General features: G+C 52.3%; 1 protein-coding gene across 2 annotated transcripts; it reads left to right on the forward strand.

The window, feature by feature from the left end:
* Positions 1-1,698: 1,698 nt before the first annotated feature.
* Positions 1,699-17,310, forward strand: Myo1g (myosin IG). Of its 2 annotated transcripts, XM_004652919.2 has the most exons (22): positions 1,699-1,884; positions 3,430-3,638; positions 3,773-3,866; positions 4,893-5,058; positions 5,250-5,303; positions 6,026-6,136; positions 6,424-6,540; positions 7,054-7,278; positions 7,367-7,512; positions 7,870-7,984; positions 8,144-8,314; positions 8,515-8,585; positions 9,726-9,800; positions 9,980-10,112; positions 10,801-10,967; positions 11,807-12,014; positions 13,535-13,758; positions 14,233-14,377; positions 15,088-15,192; positions 15,402-15,515; positions 16,800-16,954; positions 17,040-17,310. In XM_004652919.2, exons 1-22 carry the CDS (start codon positions 1,790-1,792, stop codon positions 17,194-17,196), a joined length of 3,057 nt encoding a protein of 1,018 aa, XP_004652976.2. In that variant the 5' UTR covers positions 1,699-1,789; the 3' UTR covers positions 17,197-17,310. The 2 variants fall into 2 exon arrangements, with proteins under 2 accessions (XP_004652976.2, XP_044991756.1); XM_045135821.1 differs by lacking the exons at positions 11,807-12,014; positions 13,535-13,758; positions 14,233-14,377; ... (2 more) ...; positions 16,800-16,954; positions 17,040-17,310 and having other exon boundaries at positions 9,985-10,112; positions 10,801-10,961.
* Positions 17,311-19,705: the final 2,395 nt, after the last annotated feature.

A 19,705-nucleotide genomic window follows, 5' to 3' on the forward strand; every position in this document is an offset into this window, starting at 1 on the left:
GCTGCCAACACTGCTCAGAGACAAGCCTGAGCAGTGGCCAGCTACTGTATATATAAGCTCAGTGATGGGCTGCGATCTGTGAATGCTGACTCCAGAGTTCCAGGAGGTGTGCCCTGAAGGCTGAATAGAGGGACAAAGGAGTCCCATTCAGGCTAGCCCACCAGAGGGCTCCGTAGGGTCTTCTGCCCCTCCCTGGTCACTGGAATGGGAAATTGGAGTGTGGGGAATCCCCACCACGGGCTCCTCTGCAGTGTCAGACAAGATGTTCTGTGGCATGTGCCTCTGTGGCTGACGTAGCTGGAGTTGCATCCCGAGCTAGTGGACACATAACAGGTGGATAACTCCAGCGCTGGCAAGAAATCTCTCATTTGTTGTACGTGGATCCCAGCTACTTGGGAAGCCAAAGTAGTAGGATCCTAAGTTCCAGCTTGGGCTAAGAGTGAGTTCAAGGCCAGCCTGAGCAACTTAGTGAGACTTTGTTTCCAAATAAAAAATAAAGGCTGGGCATAGTGGTGCACGCCTTTAATCCCAGCACTCAGGAGGCAGAGGTAGGAGGATCACTATTAGTTCGAGGCCACCCTGAGACTCCATAGTGAATTCCAGGTCAGCCTGAGCTACAGTGAGATCCTACCTCAAACCAAATATATAAATAAATAAAAGGAGTACTGGGGATATAACTCAGGTAGAACCCTGTGCTTAGCATGTACAAGTCCCTAGGCTCAGTCCCCATGGTTGCAAAAAGAAAGAGAAGGAAGGAAGGAGAAAGAAAGCTTTCTGAAGACTGGTGACTAGCATACAACCAAAGTTGGAAACCAACCCGGAGTCTTGGGAGTAGACTTTTTACTTTCCTTCCTTCCTTCCTTCTCTCTTTCTTTCTGAGAGAGAGAATTAGCGTGCTAGGGCCTCCAGCCACTGCAGTTGAACTCCAGTCGCATGTGCGACCTTGTGCGCATGTGCGACCTTGTGCGCTTGCGTCACCTTGTGCATCTGGCTTACGTGGAATCTGGAGAGTTGAACATGGGCCCTTAGGTTTTGAAAACAAGCTTCCTAACCACTAAGCAATTTCTCCAGCCCTCTTTTTATTTTTATTTATTTATTTATTTTGGTTTTTCGAGGTAGGGTCTTACTCTAGTCCAGGCTGCCCTGGAATTCATTATGTATTCTCAGGGTGGCCTTGAACTCATCATCTCCTACCTTTGCCTCCCAAGTACTGGGATTAAAGGTGTGCACCACCACACCCAGTTTATATATACATATATATATATATATATATATATACACACACATATATATATATACATATATATATACATATATATACATATATATATATATACATATATATATATATATATTTTTTTTTTTTTTTGAGGGGCAGGCAGGATCTTGCTAAGGCAGCCCATTCTAGCCTTCACCTCTCTATAGAGACCATACTGGCCTCAAACTTGGGGCAATCCTCCTGCCTCAACCTCTTGCATGCTGGAATTATAAGCATATACACGACTCCCAGCTTGCACAGGAGCTTCTGAGGAGGCCGGGTGGACCCTCCAAAGCCAGAGGACGGTTAAACACAGGCTTCGTGGGTAGGGGCAGGAAGCTGCGCTCAAAGCGCGCTAGGAAGTGAGCAGTAGGTGGGCAGGGCCAAGCTTCCAGGCCAGAACCCACTTCCTACTTTACCACAGAGCTGCAGGAGTCAGGCCGCCTGGGCTGCCCTCCCTCTCCTCTCCTCCCCTGCACTTCTTGTACAGAAAGGTCAGGCTCTCTGGCCTGGGTGTTTCCAGTGGGCAGGATGGAGGACATGGAAGGTCCTGAATACGGCAAGCCCGACTTTGTGCTTTTGGACCAGCTGACTATGGAGGACTTCATGAAAAACCTGCAGCTCAGGTAGAGATGGGGTGGCAGTACCAAGCTCTCCTCCTCCCCCACTGCTACTGCTCTTCTTTGCAGACCCGAGGGCAATAAAGAAGGCATACTTGTCCCATCATCAGGGAAGGCGACACAAACACACACCCACACACACCCATACCGATGGAAATAAGCACCTCAAAGCATGTTCCAGGGAGATAGTGGCTACCGAGAAAATGGCCAGCTTTCAGGAATGGAGTTGACCACTCCCTTCCACCCTGACCCAGATGCCTGTCGCCGCTCTTTCTTGTGACAGGGCCAGAGTGTAGCCTCCCTGGGGCAAGTAGGCAAAGGCATTTTGAAACTGCTGCTTTCCACTCCATCACCCGCTCATGCTCCCTTGCCGTGTCGTGTCTCACAAGGGTACACCTAGAAGTGGACGGAGTCCACCCTGGAGTTCCAGCTCACCAAGTTGAGGTGGTGCTCTTGGGGGTAGGGTTGTTCATGAGGCTGCAGACGTGACACTGAACCCACGTTGCACTGAGGAGGGCAGACAAGGCAGGGAAGAGCCCAGGAGCTGGGGATATGGCCTTGCAGGATGGTCGCCTTGCATTGCAGTTGGACTTAGTGCCTGCCTCCCGGGGAGGTGTACTGTATGCTGGAACATTCCTCTGGGGAGAACATGGGAATAAGGAGCCCAGAGGCTCTCTCCACTCCAGCCAGCAGATGAGCTCCATGCTTTGTACGGATCATTCTGCCTTATCCACATGGAAATGAGTCCATGAGAAGGGCAGTGCCCTCTCCACCTCTGACATTGAGTTGGGGAGGACAAAGTTGGCCGTGGACTGCACATTAAGTGGGTGACAGCTAAGTCCTGGGGAGTGCTCATGTCAGAAGTGGCAGAGGAAGAGGAACCCCAGAGAGAGGGAGAGAAAGAAGGCTGCCTGGGGTTGGGCAAGTCCCACCCTCTGAGGGCATTCGGGACCTAAAATCAAATGGGGCAGTTCTCCTAGAAGCAGAAAGGCCACGAGGGGTAGAGAGGCAGGGATTTGGTTTGTGAAAGGAAGGGTGGAGAAGTTCTCAGAGAGGGTGGTGGCTGTGGCTGGCAGCAAAGACAGCCACAGCTGAGGAGTGCAGTTTCTTTGGCCCCTCCCTATGGCCTGGGTGGGGCAGGGCAGGTCCCCTTCCGGGTCTGGTTTGTTCCTGCCCAGACCTTGACACAAAGAAATAGCTGAGACCCTCTTCTCCCATGGATTCACTTTCTCTTGGCCTCATCAACCCACCTGCCCTGCAGAGTTCACCCAGAGCCAACCCTGATCCTGCAGGGTCTTGTGCAAGTCAGTTTTGTGGAATAGGTAGTCCTGATATCCGGGACCTCTGCTCCCTGGTAGAGACAGTGTGGATCCCACGTTCTGCCCTATGATGAGGATGGCTTGGATTGGTTCAGCTCACCCATGATGGCACCAGGAAATCTCTCTTCTCTGTGACCAGCCTTCTGGGTGGAGGCTCTGGCTGCCTGGGAGCTCCCCACGTGGGCCACTCTTGGCTGTGAATACTGAAGCTTTCCTGTCCTGCTGTACCTAGGTTTGAGAAGAACCGTATCTACACTTACATCGGCGAGGTGCTGGTATCTGTGAATCCCTACCAGGAGCTGCCCCTGTACGGGCCTGAGGCCATCGCCAGATACCAAGGCCGCGAACTCTACGAACGGCCACCCCACCTGTATGCTGTAGCCAACGCTGCCTACAAAGCAATGAAGCGTAGATCCAGAGACACCTGTATTGTCATCTCAGGTACCTGCCCCTGCGGGCTAGGCACCTGAACCATGCCCCTTTTGTAACCGAGGGGCTGGCGCTCAGAGCATTTCCCGTGATGTGAGGGTGGGTTTGGCTTTGCTAATTCTGCCTTTTCCTGGTCTCCCTGGTAGGGGAGAGCGGGGCAGGGAAGACGGAAGCCAGCAAGCACATCATGCAGTACATCGCTGCTGTCACCAACCCAAGCCGGAGGGCTGAGGTGGAGAGGTGAGCACTTAGGGGCTGCGACCTCTGTGCTAGGGGAAAAGGCTTGGCACTAGGAAGCAAAAGGTAGGGAGCTGAGCCAGGCATGGTGGCACATGCCTTTAATCCCAGCACTTCGGAGGCAGAGGTAGGCAGATCGCCATGAGTTCGAGGCCAGCCTGAGACTACAGAGTGAATCCCAGGTCAGTCTGGGATAGAATGAAACCCTACCTCGAAAAAAAAAAAAAAAGATGGGGAGCTGGAGACCAGCTCAGGTCAACTTCAGTTAGGAAGGTTTCAGCTCACTCCCCAGATCTAGACAGTAAGCTGTGGTTGGACCACTCCTAGGACATCTCAAATGAGGGGTCGGGTCTGGCCAAGACACACAAGCTGCTAGCTGGGGAGGAGGTGGCACCAACCGATTGGTGTGGAGTGGTACAAAAGATACCTACTGTGGACTGAGACAGGGCAGAGTGCCCTGGCCAAGCAGCCCAGGTCCCGGGGGCCAAGCAGACATGTGCCTTATCACGCCCAATCCAGGAAACTGGGGCTGCCCCACCCACCACTCTGCTCCTCTTTGAAAGAAGTACTTTCCTGTGTCTGAGCCCTTCTCTTCCTGTAGTGATGCTGTGGGGTGGGTGAGGTTGCAGGGTGACAGCCATGTCGGTTCCGGCACATTGTGCCCATTACCACTGCCCACCTGTAGCTGAAGGTTGACTTCAGATTAGTCAGACCAGCTCCAGCTCACCCTCCTTAGGCTGTAGCTGGAAGGGTGCACAAGAAACAAAGCATTGCTGGACGCCTGTGCTAGCCCAGTGCGTCTCACGCCATGCACATATCAAACCAGCCAAGTACATTCCTAGATTTCAGAGGCAAAATAACTATCACATAGCCCAGGGACAGCTCTGAGCAACTTGGGGCCCTCCCTCATTTCCAGCTAGCTTCCTGACTCACCCTGAGCTGGTGTGACTCCCATCAGGGAGACTGAAACAGGGAGTAGTTCTATCGATCAGGGTCTTTGCACTGAGTCCTGGGCCCCTCTGTCCATAGGGTGAAGGATATTCTGCTCAACTCCACCTGTGTGCTGGAGGCCTTTGGTAATGCCCGTACCAATCGCAACCACAATTCCAGCCGCTTTGGCAAGTACATGGACATCAACTTTGACTTCAAGGGGGATCCTGTTGGAGGACACATCCACAGCTACCTGTTGGAGAAGGTGGGCAAATGGATCAAGGATACCTTTCCTGGGTCCGGGAGCCTCGGGGACTGGGAACATACTGGCTGTTCCGTTGCAGGATAGGAAAGCTGGGCTCTCGGTAGCACCTTGGTGTCTCCATGGCCTGGCATTCTTAGCTACAGCCTGCTGTGCACCTGGGAACGCTAATCTAGCTAACTCTCTCACCGTAGTCTAGAGTTCTCAAGCAACATGTGGGCGAAAGGAACTTCCATGCCTTCTACCAGGTGAGCTTCGGTGGGTGTGGAGGGGATGGGAGTGAGTGAACAAGGAGAGGGGCAGGGGAGGGGAACAGCCTAGGCCCTCCTCCCTCCCCTCCCTCCCTGCCCAAGCCTCTCCTCTCTGTTCTGCCTCACCTGTCCCCAGCTATCACTCCCATCCCTCATTATACTTATTTACTTATTTATTTATTTTAATTTTTTTTTTTTTTTTTTGGTTTTTCAAGGTAGGGTCTCACTCTAGACCACGCTGACCTGAAATTAACTATGTAGTCTCAGGGTGACCTTGACTCACAGTGACTACTTATTTGAGAAAGAGAGGCAGATAGAGAAAGAGAGAGAGAATGAGAATGGGCACACCAGGGGCTCCAGCTGCTATGAACGAACTCCAGATACATGCACCACCTTCTGCTTATGGGGTCCTGGGGAATTGAACTTCGGTCCTTTGGCTTTTCAGGCAAGCACCTTAACTGCTAAGCCATCTCTCTAGCCCTTATTATGCCTACTCTAACTATTGGGCCTCACCCCAGGCACCAGAGTGGAAGCTCCTTGGGAATGGAGGTGTCCCCAACATCTGAGACCTGGAGAATATGAGAGCAATCTGCACTTAGACTCTGTCATAGGGGCTCTATGAGCTCTGTGTTTGAATCATCCTATCTCTGGGAGGGGGCGGTGGTAAGGAAAGGTTCTTCGAGTTCAGTGTCTAACTAATGGAGTTCTGTGTCCTCCAGTTGCTTAGGGGCAGCGAAGAGCAAAAGCTGCAAGAAATGCACCTGGAGAGAAATCCTGCTCTGTATAACTTCACACGCCAGGGAGCCGGGCTCAACATGGGTGTGCACAATGTGAGGAAAAAGGCCAAGATGCTCAGTTAGCCTTTGGGCCAGGGCAGGGAGTGGGCAGTGATTGGCTCAGCCAGAGGGTGTGAATGGCTCAGGTGAGGGAGGGGTTGGAGAGAAAACAGCTCCTGTAGTAGACAGAATGAGCGGGTGCCAGGGATGGAGGAATTGGGGTCCATGAAGTAGGTAGACGGGTGGAGTGAGCAGGGATCCGAGATGGAGAAAATGGGGTTTCTGGAGGACAGGTGCTCTGGGCCTGTGTTAGCTTGGGTGGTAAACTCCTTTGCCCCCAGGTCATGGACAGTGATGAAAAGAGCCACCGAGCAGTGACTGAGGCCATGGCGGTCATCGGCTTCAGTTCTGAGGAAGTGGCATCTGTCCATCGCATCCTGGCTGCTATACTGCACATGGTGAGCCTGCCTCAGAGGATCGGGAAGGCTCACCTCTTCTCAGGGGTGTCCTTCTGGGAGCCACGATGGAGGGAGATCAGACTCACCTCAGATCCTGCAGCAAAGGCACGGAGCTGCCTTTCTCCCCTGCTGAGGCTGAATTACCGGTGATGCCCAGCTGGTGTCTGATAGAGAGCTAGGAGCCCAGGCTGTGTACCATGAGTGATGTTGTTCAATGAAGCACATTGCCTCTGGTGAGGGAGGGGTTGGAGAGAGAGAGAGAGAGAAACAACTCCTGTAGTAGACAGAACGAGCAGATGCCAAGGATGGAGGAATTGGGGTCCATGAAGGAGGTAGAGGGTGGAGTGACCAGCTGACAGAGTCGTCTGAATAGGAGCCAGTTTCCTCCCCATCCCCGTCCCCTACCTCCCCTTATTCTCCCCATCTAAAGGCATCCAGGCTCCTTTGGGGACATGGAGTCTGGACTGTTTGTGGTCCAGACTGGTTTGATGTTTCCTTGGTTTTCATCACCAGGGAAACATCGAGTTTGTGGAGACAGAGGAAAATGGACTGCAGAAGGGGGGCCTAGCAGTGGCCGAGGCGGCTCTGGTGGACCATGTGGCTGAGCTGACAGCCACACCCCGAGATCTCGTTCTCCGCTCCCTGCTGGCTCGCACAGTGGCCTCAGGAGGCCGAGAACTCATAGAGAAGGGGCACACCGTGGCTGAGGCCAGCTATGCTAGGGATGCCTGTGCCAAGGTATTCTCGGGGTAGTTGGAGGGAGAACTCCCAGGCAGGGGGCTTTAGGGGGGAGACCAGAGGCAAAAAGCAGCATGCTGTGCCCCAGGCAGTGTACCAGCGGTTGTTTGAGTGGGTGGTGGACAGGATCAACAGCATCATGGAAGCTCGGGACCGCGACCCTCGGCGTGATGGCAAGGACACAGTCATTGGTGTGCTGGACATCTATGGCTTTGAAGTTCTTCCTGTCAATAGGTGGGCAACCCAACTAACCTGATGCCTACCTTTGACCCCCACAATCACTGTGACCACTGTGGTCCAGGGACCTTGGCTGGGGCTGAGAGGCAGGAACGTCTCTTTCGACTCCAGCCTTGCCTTGGCTTTGTGTCCCTAGCCAGTAGTGGGCCTGAAGGAAGGCAGCATTTTGAGGCTCACTTCTGATAACAACTCCCAAGTCCAGTTTGAGACGTGGGGTGGCGGGTGGGGTGGGGAGCGCATCATCTGTAGTGAGGCTGTGTGGGGAGATGTTGGGAGAGGGGTGGCAGTTCAACACCATCTTCCTCACAAGGAGCAAGAGCCCCTCAGCTCTAACTGGCCTCCCCTTGCCGCCAGCTTTGAACAGTTCTGCATCAATTACTGCAACGAGAAGCTCCAGCAGCTCTTCGTCCAGCTCATCCTGAAGCAGGAGCAGGAGGAATATGAGCGCGAGGGCATTGCCTGGCAGAGCGTGAGCACCCCAGGGGGCTCTGCATTGGGTCTGGCGAGTCATTGCTGGCGGGAGGAGAATGGATTAGGAACCCTATGTGGCTTCCTGGGTGCTAAGCAGGCACTGAGCAAGGGGACAGGAGCACTTCCAGAGCCTTCCTTCCGGTGGCCTCTGCTCCAGGTCGAGTATTTCAACAACGCCACCATCGTGGAGCTGGTGGAGCGGCCCCACCGCGGCATACTGGCCATTCTGGATGAGGCCTGTAGCACCGCTGGCCCCGTCACCGACCGCATCTTCCTGCAGACGCTGGACACGCACCACCGCCACCACCCACACTACTCCAGCCGCCAGGTGCTCCGGCTGTCCCTGCACAGTGGGCACAGAGGATGGGACAAGCCCAGAGATGTGCCTCTCAAGGCTTTGGGAGACCTAGCCTCAAGGTCACTGTGACAGTTGCCTCTGTCCAGGCAGAGTGGCTGTGGGACTGTCCCCTTACACAGACTATAAACCTGCCCCCATCTTTTGTGTCTTAACCTTGGCCTATCCCATAGCTCTGTCCTACTGACAAGACCATGGAGTTTGGCAGAGACTTCCGGATTAAGCACTATGCAGGGGATGTCACGTAAGTTCTTACTTGGCCATCAGGAGCACAGGTGCAGGCCAGGATACAAGGTTTTAAGGATAGTGGCTATCATTCCTGACTGTATGCATCTGGGAGCATCTTAAAACATACTGATGGGCTGGGTGTGGTGGCACACACCTTTAATTCCAGCACTTGGGAGGCAGAGGTAGGAGGATTGCCATGAGTCTGATGCCACCCTGAGACTACATAGTGAATTCTAGGTCAGCCTGGGCAAATGCCATTGAGCTATATCCCTAGTCCTTGCTTGTTTGAAACAGAGTCTCCCTAGATAGTCCAGGCTGGCCTCAAACTCATGACCCTACTGCCTCAGCCTCCCAAGTTCTGGGATTACAGCAAGACCCTGTACTTACAACAAGCTCCCAGGTGAGGGTTCAGTGCTGTTCTCATACACCTCTGAGCATTGAGGCCCTTGATGTCTTCCAAAGGACCGTTATAATGATTAATAATTTAGCTTTCCCTGCACCCCAAAATGGATTTGAGGTGACTCAGAGAGAGATGTAGAATGTTCTTTACTTATAGAAGTATAGAATAATGTGAACTTTCAAGGAGAGGAAAGGCAGTACATAATGAAGGCCAAGCAGCCAGCTGTCAGATGCACTCACAGTAATGCACACCCCAAGCCTTCATAGGAGTACTCTCTCACACTGATCCATGCCCCAAGCCTTCACAGGGGCTGCGGGGAGGTCTTGTATCTGGCACTGAGCTTTCCAGTGGTCCAGAACTAGGCAATGATTCTGAGGCTCCTATGTTATAAGATTGTAGTTGTTGGTCATAATTGTAACTGCTGATATTTTTGGAAACACAATAGGTCCTGTTCAAGTATTGATGTTCTTTGAGGCACAGAGAGATAGGGCGGCATTTTCAGGGTCATCCCACGATGGTGTGGTAGTGCCAGGATTTGGTGCTGGCTTCAAAGCTGAGGGCTTAGCCACTCAGTTCCTCTTCCAGAAGGGAAACTTATCCTGAGTAAGAGAGTCTTAGGTGATGAAAGGGAATGTATATGTGAGGGAGAAGGAGGACAGTAGGCAGGAAGAAACTTATCCAGGTGAACCAAAACAGGTGGTTGCAGGTGGGAGTTTGGCTTTCTAACCTTGCTCCACTCCAACTTGGTTTGGACAGGTACTCTGTGGAGAGATTCATTGACAAGAATAGAGACTTTCTCTTCCAGGACTTCAAGCGGTTGCTGTATAACAGGTGAGTGTGTGTTATTTGTGGGACCAGGGCTGGGAGCCTCCAGGGACCCTGGGGACTGACCCCTGCTTGACTCATGGACAGCCCAAGGTTCAAGGCTAAAGCCACATAGCTTCTGGGGCCTTACTAGGGCAGGTGGGCTATGCCCCCAGGACAGCTGGGTATGCAGTCTATGTCTGCAGTGCAGATCCCATTCTGCGGGCCATGTGGCCAGATGGGCAGCAGGACATCACAGAAGTGACCAAGCGCCCCCTGACGGCTGGCACACTCTTCAAGAACTCCATGGTGGCCCTGGTGGAGAACCTGGCTTCCAAGGTATACTTCACCCAACCTTGGCCTTCCATATCCTTCTGTGTGTGTCCTGGGGTACACATCATGGGAGCACATTCATATTCTGTCTGCTTAAGCACTGTGTGCCCTGTGGGAAGTCCACTTAACCACAGATGTTAGATGTGGGACTCAGGGTCCAGGCAGGATGAATGAGTGCATGGCCAAATTTGAATCTCTATTCCCTGAGTGCCACATAGACAGAAAATTGTCACTGGCATTCTTGGGGAACTGCAGGCCCAAAGTCAGAGGAGGGGTTGGGGAAAATGTGGGTATAAAAGGGTAGTTTTGGCTGGGCATGGTGGCACATGCTTTTACTACTACTAGCTCTCAAGAGGCAGAGGTAGGAGGATCACCATGAGTTCAAGGCCACCCTGAGACTACATAGTGAATTCCAGGTCAGCCTGGGCTAGAGCAAGACCATACTTCAAATCCAGAAATGGTAGCCCCTCTGGGAAGAAGAAAGGAAGAGTTGTGGAGGTCTCCTTCATCTTTCTTGGACTAGACCCTGGCTCTGGCCCCTCTCTGGCTATAGGTCTCTTGGAGGCCTTTGTTCTGCTGATTTCCCATGAGCCAACTCATAACCTGACCTTCGTGGACCCAAAGAAGTCCTTGTTAGGGCCAGGGAACATAGAAACCACTGGCTTGGGCAGCTAAGCTTCCTCTGCCTCCATAGGAGCCCTTCTATGTCCGCTGCATCAAACCCAATGAGGACAAGGTGCCTGGGAGGCTAGATGAGGACCACTGTCGTCACCAAGTTGCATACCTGGGCCTACTGGAGAACGTGAGGGTCCGGAGGGCTGGCTTTGCTTCCCGCCAGCCCTACCCTCGATTCTTGCTCAGGTACAGGGACCAACACCAACACTCTGCCTAAACCGCATCTTGTTTCTTTTTTATTTTTATAATATATTTATTTATTTGTAAGCAGATCGAGAGTGTGTGTGTGTGTGTGTGTGTGTGTGTGTGTGTAAATGGGTGTACCAGGGTCTCTTGCCTCACATGTACCACTTTGTGCTTCTGGCTTTACGTTGGAACTAGGGAATTGAACTTGAGCTATAAGGCTGTGCAAGCAAATGCCTTTAGCCACTGACCCATCTCCCCAGCCCTTGTTTTGTTTTTAATTATTTATTTATTTGAGAGAGACAGACAGACAGACACAAACACACACACACACACACACACACACACACACACACACACACACACACAGAATATACCAGGACATACTGCTTTTACAAACAAACTCCATATGCATGCACCACTTTGCACATCTGGCTTTATGTGGGTACTGGGGAATTGAACTGGGGCCATTAGGCTTTGCACACAGTGCTTTTAACCTGTGAGCCATTTCTCCAGCCTCCTAAACAGCACTTTGCACACTGTGGTACAAATGAGAGTTTGCATGCTTCTGGCCTCAAGGCACCAAAATGTCTGTGAAGATGTGGGCAGACGAGTGCATGAACATGTGTGTGTGCATGTGTAAGGGCATATGTGGGGGCAAACGTCACAGGTGTAGGGAGACCCTTGTGGTGAGTGCATACACAGGTGTCCCAGCTGCTCCTTGGGCATACGGACAGTCCCACCCTGTGGACTCTCAGCACCCCTGCAGTCTTCCATGGTGGGTGGGGGGGCTCTACATCTCCCAGAGGCCAGGTGTCCAGTGCTGTATTCTGTGGTGACAGGTACAAGATGACCTGTGAGTACACATGGCCCAACCACCTGCTGGGCTCTGACAGGGCAGCTGTGAGCGCCCTCCTGGAACAGCACGGCCTGCAAGGGGATGTGGCCTTTGGCCACAGCAAGCTGTTCATCCGCTCGCCACGGACGCTGGTCACTCTGGAGCAGAGCAGAGCCCGCCTCATCCCCATCATCGTGCTGCTGCTGCAGAAGGTATGGAAAGTGGCAGGGAGTGCCCGCTTCGGGGGATGGGTATCCACATAGACCCCAGATCCACGTGGGATGTGTGTTCTCCAGTCATCCCCCAACAGTGTTCCTGATCTGTTGAAATCATAACCCTAATAGTACTATAACACTTACATTTAAGTCGGTTGGGGACTGTATGATTCCTGGCTGCCTGCCTGGTAGGGTGTTTTGTTCAGATTCTGATGGGAACATTCTGGGGGGGGTCCCTCTGGTTCAGGGTACCCTTAAAGGTGAGCAGGTAACTTAATCTGTTCTTACCTTTCCTCTCATGGAAGCATTCTTTCTTTTTTTTTCATTTTATAATTTTTTTTAAGTTTTTTGTTTATTTTTTATTTATTTGAGAGTGACAGACAGAGAAAGAAAGATGGAGAGAGAGAGAGAGCAAGAGAGCGAGCAAGCGAGTGCCAGGACTTCTAGCCACTGCAAACAAACTCCAGACATGTGCGCCCCCTTGTGCATCTGGCTAATGTGGGTCTTGGGGAATTGAGCCTCGAACTGCTAAGCCATCTCTCCAGCCCAATATTTTTATTTTTGTGAGCAGAGAGAGAGAGAAGAGAAACAGAGAGCATGGGTGGGCCAGGGTTTCCAGCTACTGCAAATGGACTCCATGCGCCACCCTGCACATCTGCCTTTACATGGGTTCTTGGGAACTAAACTTGGGTCTCTAGGCTCTGAAAGCACCTTCACCTCTGAGACATTTCTCCAACCCCCCCTTTTTTATTAGTAAGACTAATTTTATTAAAAGGCAACTTGGGATGGAGAGGTTAGAGAGATAGCTTAGAGGTTAAGGTACATGCCTGTGAAACCTAAGGACCCAGGTTCAGTTTCCCAGGACCCACGTAAGCCATGTGCACAAGGTGGCGCATGCATCTGGAGTTCATTTGCAAAGCTTGCTTGCTTGCTTTTTCCTTTCCTTTCCTTTCCTTTCCTTTCCTTTCCTTTCCTTTCCTTTCCTTTCCTTTCCTTTCCTTTCCTTTTCTCCTTTCCTCTTTCTTTCTTTCCTTCTTTCTTTCTTTCTTTCTTTCTTTCTTTCTTTCTTTCTTTCTTTCTTTCTTTCTTTCTTTCTTCTTGAAGGAGGGTCTTGTTCTAGCCCAGGCTGACCTGGAATTCACTGTGCAGCTTCAGGGTATCCTTAAACTCATGGCAATCTCCTATCTCAGCCTCCCGAGTGCTGGGACTAAAGGCCTGCATCACTACACTGGGCTTCATGGAAGCTTTCTTCCAAGGGAGACTAGGAACCCCCGCAGTGTTGGCTTAAGAGTCCTTAAGGTCAGCTGCTTTTCCCTGAGAATCTGCAGAGCTGAGAGCAAGGCATGTTCAGCTCAAAGGCCCCATACACACCCAGCCTCCAGCTAGTGTGGCTTCCGAGAAGCTGGGTCAATCTTTCAGGAGACAAGTGTGAGGTGTTCAGAAAATACGTACAGCCAGTCAGGAGTCCAGGGTCTCACTGAGCCTGACTCATGTTTTGTCCCATGCGACTCTTCCAGGCATGGCGGGGCACCCTAGCTCGGTGGCGCTGCCGGCGGCTGAAGGCCATCTACACCATCATGCGCTGGTTCCGAAGACACAAGGTGCGCGCTCACCTGGCTGAGCTGCAGCAGAGGTTCCAGGCTGCACGGCATCCCCCGCTCTATGGTCGAGACATCGTGTGGCCGCCTCCCCCTGCCGTGCTGCAGCCCTTCCAGGACACCTGCCATGCACTCTTCTGCAGGTACGGCCCTTGGCCCATCATGCTATGTCCTATTTAGCCAACACCCTCTGAGTACCTGAGCCTGGCCGGGAGACACAGCAGCCCCCTTGGTAAGCAGGAAGAAGGACTGAGCGACTGTCTGTACAGCACTGTCTCAACACTGCTTGTCCAGGGCCATGGCCTGTAGCGGGAAGCTGGCTAGTGAAGGCTGGGTAATTGAGAACTCTGCCTGGAATGTGGCTTTGCAGTCTTTATAGACATTCTCCTGGAGGAGTACAGGGAGCAAGTGTGTCAGAGCAGGAGGGTGCTCTGTGGCTCTGTGGGTGTCAGGGCCACCTTCCAGGGACAAGCATTGGGCATGAAGGGGCCAAGGCCAAAGAGAGAAGCCGAGGTTGGAATTCAGAGCACGGTCAGCACCAGGCTCAGGACTGGCTCTTTCGGGAAGGGTCTGCGAAGGGTGCAAAACCGTGGGCTTACATATGCTGACACTTTCAGGTGGCGAGCCCGGCAGCTGGTGAAGAACATTCCTCCTTCAGACATGGCCCAGATCAAAGCCAAAGTGGCTGCCATGGGGGCCCTGCAGGGGCTGCGTCAGGACTGGGGCTGCCAGAGGGCCTGGGCCCGAGACTATTTGTCTTCTGTGAGTGCTAGGAGGGCCAGGGCACCGGGGGTCATAATGGACCCTGTTGGGGGTCTTGTCAGTTATGCTACCCAGCCTCAAATCCTTTGGCCTATTGAGCATCTCCTTGGCCCCTATGTCTCTCCAAGGTTTCATCCCTGAGGTTTAAGGGCTTTCACTTGCTGCGACACCTCCCCTCCCCACCCCCCGTCTGAAATCTACCAAGCAGCCTCTGACCCCTGGGAATCCTGTGTCTCAGGTAGAGCTGCCCTGCATGTTCTCAGGCCCAGCACCCATCAGACACAAGCACACTTGTGCATGTGTGGGGAGGGTGCACACACACGTACCTCCTCTACTGCCGTGACTCCTTTAACCTTCTCCTGATTATTGTGAGCTTTCCATTCCTGAACCTGGTCTTCAGGGGGCTTCTGTTTGGAGGGGCAAGGCCCTCAAACCCTTCCTGCCTTCTGGGAGGTGCTCTCCAGAGCTACATTCACAGTTCACGCAGATTTGGGTTTGAGTAGTACTGTCTTCCAGGCCAGCTTGAACGTCAGAGCAGTTGGCCTCTGGCCCTCTGCTCTTACAGAACCCACTGCGACTCAGCTTAGATACCAGCAGTGACTCAGTTTCCCCAAAGTAGAAGGCTAGCTATAGTTTGCTGGGAGCTACCCTCAATCGAGCATGATCCCAAACGCCATTCCAAGCAGTTCCTCTCCAACATCTGTTCTCAGGGCACTGACAACCCCACAGGCGCCCGCCTGTTTGCTGAGCGGCTGAAGGCACTTCGGGAAAAGGATGGCTTTGGGGCTGTACTCTTTTCTAGCCATGTCCGCAAGGTTGGTATCTAATCTGGAGGTCACAGGGAACGTGGATTTGGAGGGGCTCAGGGGAGACCAGAGAGCCCCAGCCTAGGTCCAGCTACTCCTGAGTGTCAGGATACTATCAGCCTAGGCCAGTCAGTGAGGAAGGAACCCAGGGAGGGAACAAGTAGGGACTGTCCAGCTGGAAGGATGTGGTACCAGCTTGGGTCCACCCTCTTCTACAGGTGAACCGCTTCCGCAAGAGCCGGGACCGGGCCCTCCTGTTCACAGACCGACACCTCTACAAGCTGGACCCTGGCCGGCAGTATAGGGTGATGCGGGCCGTGCCACTGGAAGCGGTGAGCCCTGTGTGAGAGGGCACATTCAAAGCATCTATGGGCGCCCTGGGCTAAGAGCCCTGCTTGTCCCCTCTCCAGTGTTGCCTGTGCTGGCTTTCCTGCTCCATGGGCACGGTGGCCTTGCCGCCCCCACCTCATGCTCTCGTGCTCTGGCCCCTCTCTCCACCTTTGCTAGCTTGGAGGTCTCACCACTGTGCATACCTGAGCCTCACCATAGCATTCAGCCACTTTCCAAAGGACCCTGTCGCAGTCAGGTTTGCATTGCTGGTAGAAATCACCCAACTAAGAACAGCTTGTGGGAAAAAAAAAAAGAGGTTTATTTTGGCTTATAGGCTTGAGGGAGAAGCTCCATGATGATGATGGCAGGAAAAACAATGGCGTGAGCAGAGGGTGGACATCACCCCCTGGTCAACATAAGGTGGACACCAGGAACAGGAGAATGTGCCAAACACTGGCATGGGGACACTGGCTATAATACCCATAAGCCCATCCCCCAAAATATACTGCCTCCAGGAGGCTTTAAATTTCATGTGCCATCAGCTGGAGACACTAGCATTCAGAATACCTAAGTTTATGGGGGACACCCGAATCAAACCGTTACAGACCCTGTGTCTCTCCTTCTGACTGCCTTTGTGAGTACTTGCACCCTTGCATGGTGGCTCCTTGTCCCCATGAATTTTCTTTCGCGCAGGACAAGGAGCAGCCTCAGCATGGATTAAGGCTGCATTAGCACTGGGTTTCCAACACTTGGGATCCCATACCTGTCAGAGTCAAAGGACCACTGACATCACAGTGTCTGTATGACTAGAGACACATTAGCAAAGCGAATTAAACCTAAACCTCAGGCTGGGCATGCCGGCGCATGCCTTTAATCCCAGCCCTCGGGAGGCAGAGGTAGGAGGATCACCATGAGTTCAAGGTCACCCTGAGACTACATAGTGAATTCCAAGTCAACCTGGGCCAGAGTGAGACCCTATCTCAGAAAACAAAAGAAAAAGAAAGAAAGAAAGAAAGAAAGAAAGAAAGAAAGAAAGAAAGAAAGAAAGAAAGAAAGGGAAAGAAAGAAAGAAAGAAAGAAAGAAAGAACCAAACCTCAGTTTCTCATCACAATAGCACACCCAGATAGAAAGACTAGAATTTTCTCATATGGCACACGCTCTTACTGCATATGTCATGACAAGCCTCCCTTACATCATCAGGTGTCAGAAGAGAAGGCCGGGGTGGGAGGGTCTGGGATGTGGGGTTAGGGTCTGCTGTGATCCTGACTCCAGGTTCCCTGTGCAGGTGACAAGGCTAAGTGTGACCAGTGGACGAGACCAGCTGGTGGTGCTACATGCCCGGAACCAGGACGACCTTGTGGTGTGCCTGCATCGCTCCCAGCCAACATTAGACAATCGCATTGGGGAGCTGGTGGGCATACTGGCTGCCCACTGCCAGGGGTAAGTCTAGAATCAGTTGGAGATGTGGGGATATGGAGCTCTGCCACCCTGACCCCCTGTTTATTCCCAGTTTCTCCTTCTCCAGGGAAGGACGAAACCTTGAGGTCCATGTCTCTGACTGTATCCCAGTGAGCCAACGTGGTGCCCGGCGCCTCGTCTCTGTGGAGGCGAGGCCAGAACAGCCCGAGCCTGACTTCTGCTGCAGCCATGGTGCCTTCACTCTCCTCTGGCCGAGCCCCTGAGCCAGCCTGAGCTCTGGCCTCCATGCACTTCCTCACACCCGGCCTTGGCCACACTGAAGGCCAGAACTTGCCCACCCTACCTGGGACACCAGCAATAAAGATGCTATGTTTGTACCTGGTGTGGCAGATGGACAGGCCCCACCCCACTTGGATGGAGCATTCAGCATCTCAGCCCCTGCTTACCCACTGTAGGCTCACAGACTAGAGGAAGATGGGGGGCTCAGGCTAGGGAGGGGTGGCAAGACTAAAGCCTCTGTGCTTTCGACTAGGGACTGGCCAGACCTGGAGCCCACAGTCTGAGGGAAGTGTTTTCCTAAGAATACTGCCCTGGACACCCAAAGTCTTGAAGGCTCCAGACTGTTCATACCACAGCAGCCCCTGCCCCTCCCAGTGCTTCCTCACAGGGAACCTGCCATGTCCTTACTATCTGAGGAGAGCTTGCTGTTCTGTGATCAATTTGGGGAAACATTAAGGGAGCACACCTGGGACACAAAGGAAACTGAAAGTCTATCCCAGGATGTGCGCTGGGCAGCCATGGCCCACCAGCCAGCTTCCCACGTTGGGTGCTGGATATAGGTCCCTGAGGTGGTAGGATCACCCTCCGAAGGGAGCCATGGAGAATTGGGCCTTGGCAACCAGAACCGTCTTCACTGGAGAGCTAAGCTCCGTGTAGACTTACGGGACAGTCACCACGTGAGATGAGACACGGCCAGCTGAGCACTTCTCCAGCATCGTACCCCCTCCTGCCTGGTCCTCAAGGCTTCCGAGCCCCCTCAACCCCTCAGCCCTCTTCAGCAGCTCAGCTATTTTGGTTTTGGTTTTGGCAGCAAGGTCTCCCTCCGTACCCTTGGCTGGCCTGGAACTTGTGGCAGTGCTCTTGCTTCAGCCTTCCAAGTGTTGGGACCAGAGGTAGGCACCACACCTGGTTTGGCCCCCAGTTACTCAGCCCTACAGACCTCAGCCTCAAGTTTCCTCCACCCAGTCTGTGCCTAAGACCCTCTGCTTCTCTCGGCCTCTTAGCGACTGTCTCTGTCTCTTCCATGTGCCCTCCGTGGCCTCGCAGCCGCTCACCCATCCCACCCCTCCCCATCTGCGCTGCTGGGGACCGAGCCGGTGCTGCGCAGTCTGGGCCAGCACTGCCACTCAGCCACATCTTGAGCCTCCTCTGCTATTTTATTTTTTCCCTTCAATTCTCTTTTACTTTATTTTATTAATTTTTTTTTGAGGTAGGGTCTAGCCTAGGCTGACCTGGAATTTTATTATGTAGTCTCAGTGTGGCCCTGAATTCACAGCAATCCTCCTACCTCTGCCTCCCAATTAATGGGATTAAAGGTGTGCACCACCACGCCTGGCTTCTAATAACTTTTTGGTGTTTTTCTTCTTGCTCTCTTTTCTTATTTTTTAAGGTAGGGTCTCACTTTGGCTCAGTCTGACCTGGAATTCACTATGGAGTCTCAGGGTGGCCTCAAACTTGTGGTGATCCTCCTACCTCAGCCTCCTGAGTGCTGGAATTAAAGGCACGTGCCACCACGCTCAGCTTTTTTTTTTATTAACTTTTTATTAACAGCCTCCATACATACAGGCAATAGAGCATGACCATAATCCCTTCCCACCACACTCATTTTCTCCCTTCTCTCTACTCTGTCCACTGAATCTTTCTTCTTTCTAACTGATCTCTCTTATTTTTTTCTTTTTAATTTTTTTATTGACAACTTCTATACTTACAGACAATAAACCATATTTCCCTCCCCTCTCCCATTTTCCCCTTCACATCTATGCTCTCCATCATATCCCCTCCCTCTCTCTGTTTGTCTCTCTTTTATTTTGATGTCATCATCTTTTTCTCCTATTATGAGGGTCCTGTGTAGGTGTTGCTAGGTACTGCAAGGTCATGGGTATCAAGGCCAATTTCTGTCTGGACAGTTGCATTGTAAGGAGTCCTACCCTTCCTTTGGCTCTTACATTCTTTCTGCCACCTCTTCCGCATTGGACCGTGAGCCTTGGAGGGTGTGATAGGGATGTTTCAGTGCTGGACACTCCTCTGTCACTTCTCAGCCCTATGTTGTCTTTGGGATCATCCCAAGGTTACCGCCATCTAAAAAGAGAAGTTTCTCTAACCAGAAGTGAGAGTAGCATTAATATATGAATATGAACATGAAGTGTAGTGCTTTCAGGGCAACTTGGTGAGAATAATATATGCATTTAGCCAGAAAAGAGCAGGCTTTATACCCCTAAGGCACATGACCTTCCCTACCATAGGTTTGTTTTGTTTGCATTGTTTTTACAAGGTAGAGTCTCTCTCTGGTCCAGGCTGACCTGGAATTAACTATGTAGTCTCAGAGTGGCCTCAAACTCACAGTGATCCTCCTATTTCTGCTTTCCAAGTGCTAGGATTAAAGGCATGCACCACCATGCCTGACTTTACCATAGGCTTTTGATTAGGTTTTCAGTACCGGACATGTATTCCCTCCCATAGAGTGGGCCTCCAGTCCAATTAGAGAGCAGTTGC

This window comes from Jaculus jaculus, chromosome 16, assembly GCF_020740685.1.
Source record: "Jaculus jaculus isolate mJacJac1 chromosome 16, mJacJac1.mat.Y.cur, whole genome shotgun sequence".
NCBI lineage: Eukaryota > Metazoa > Chordata > Mammalia > Rodentia > Dipodidae > Jaculus > Jaculus jaculus.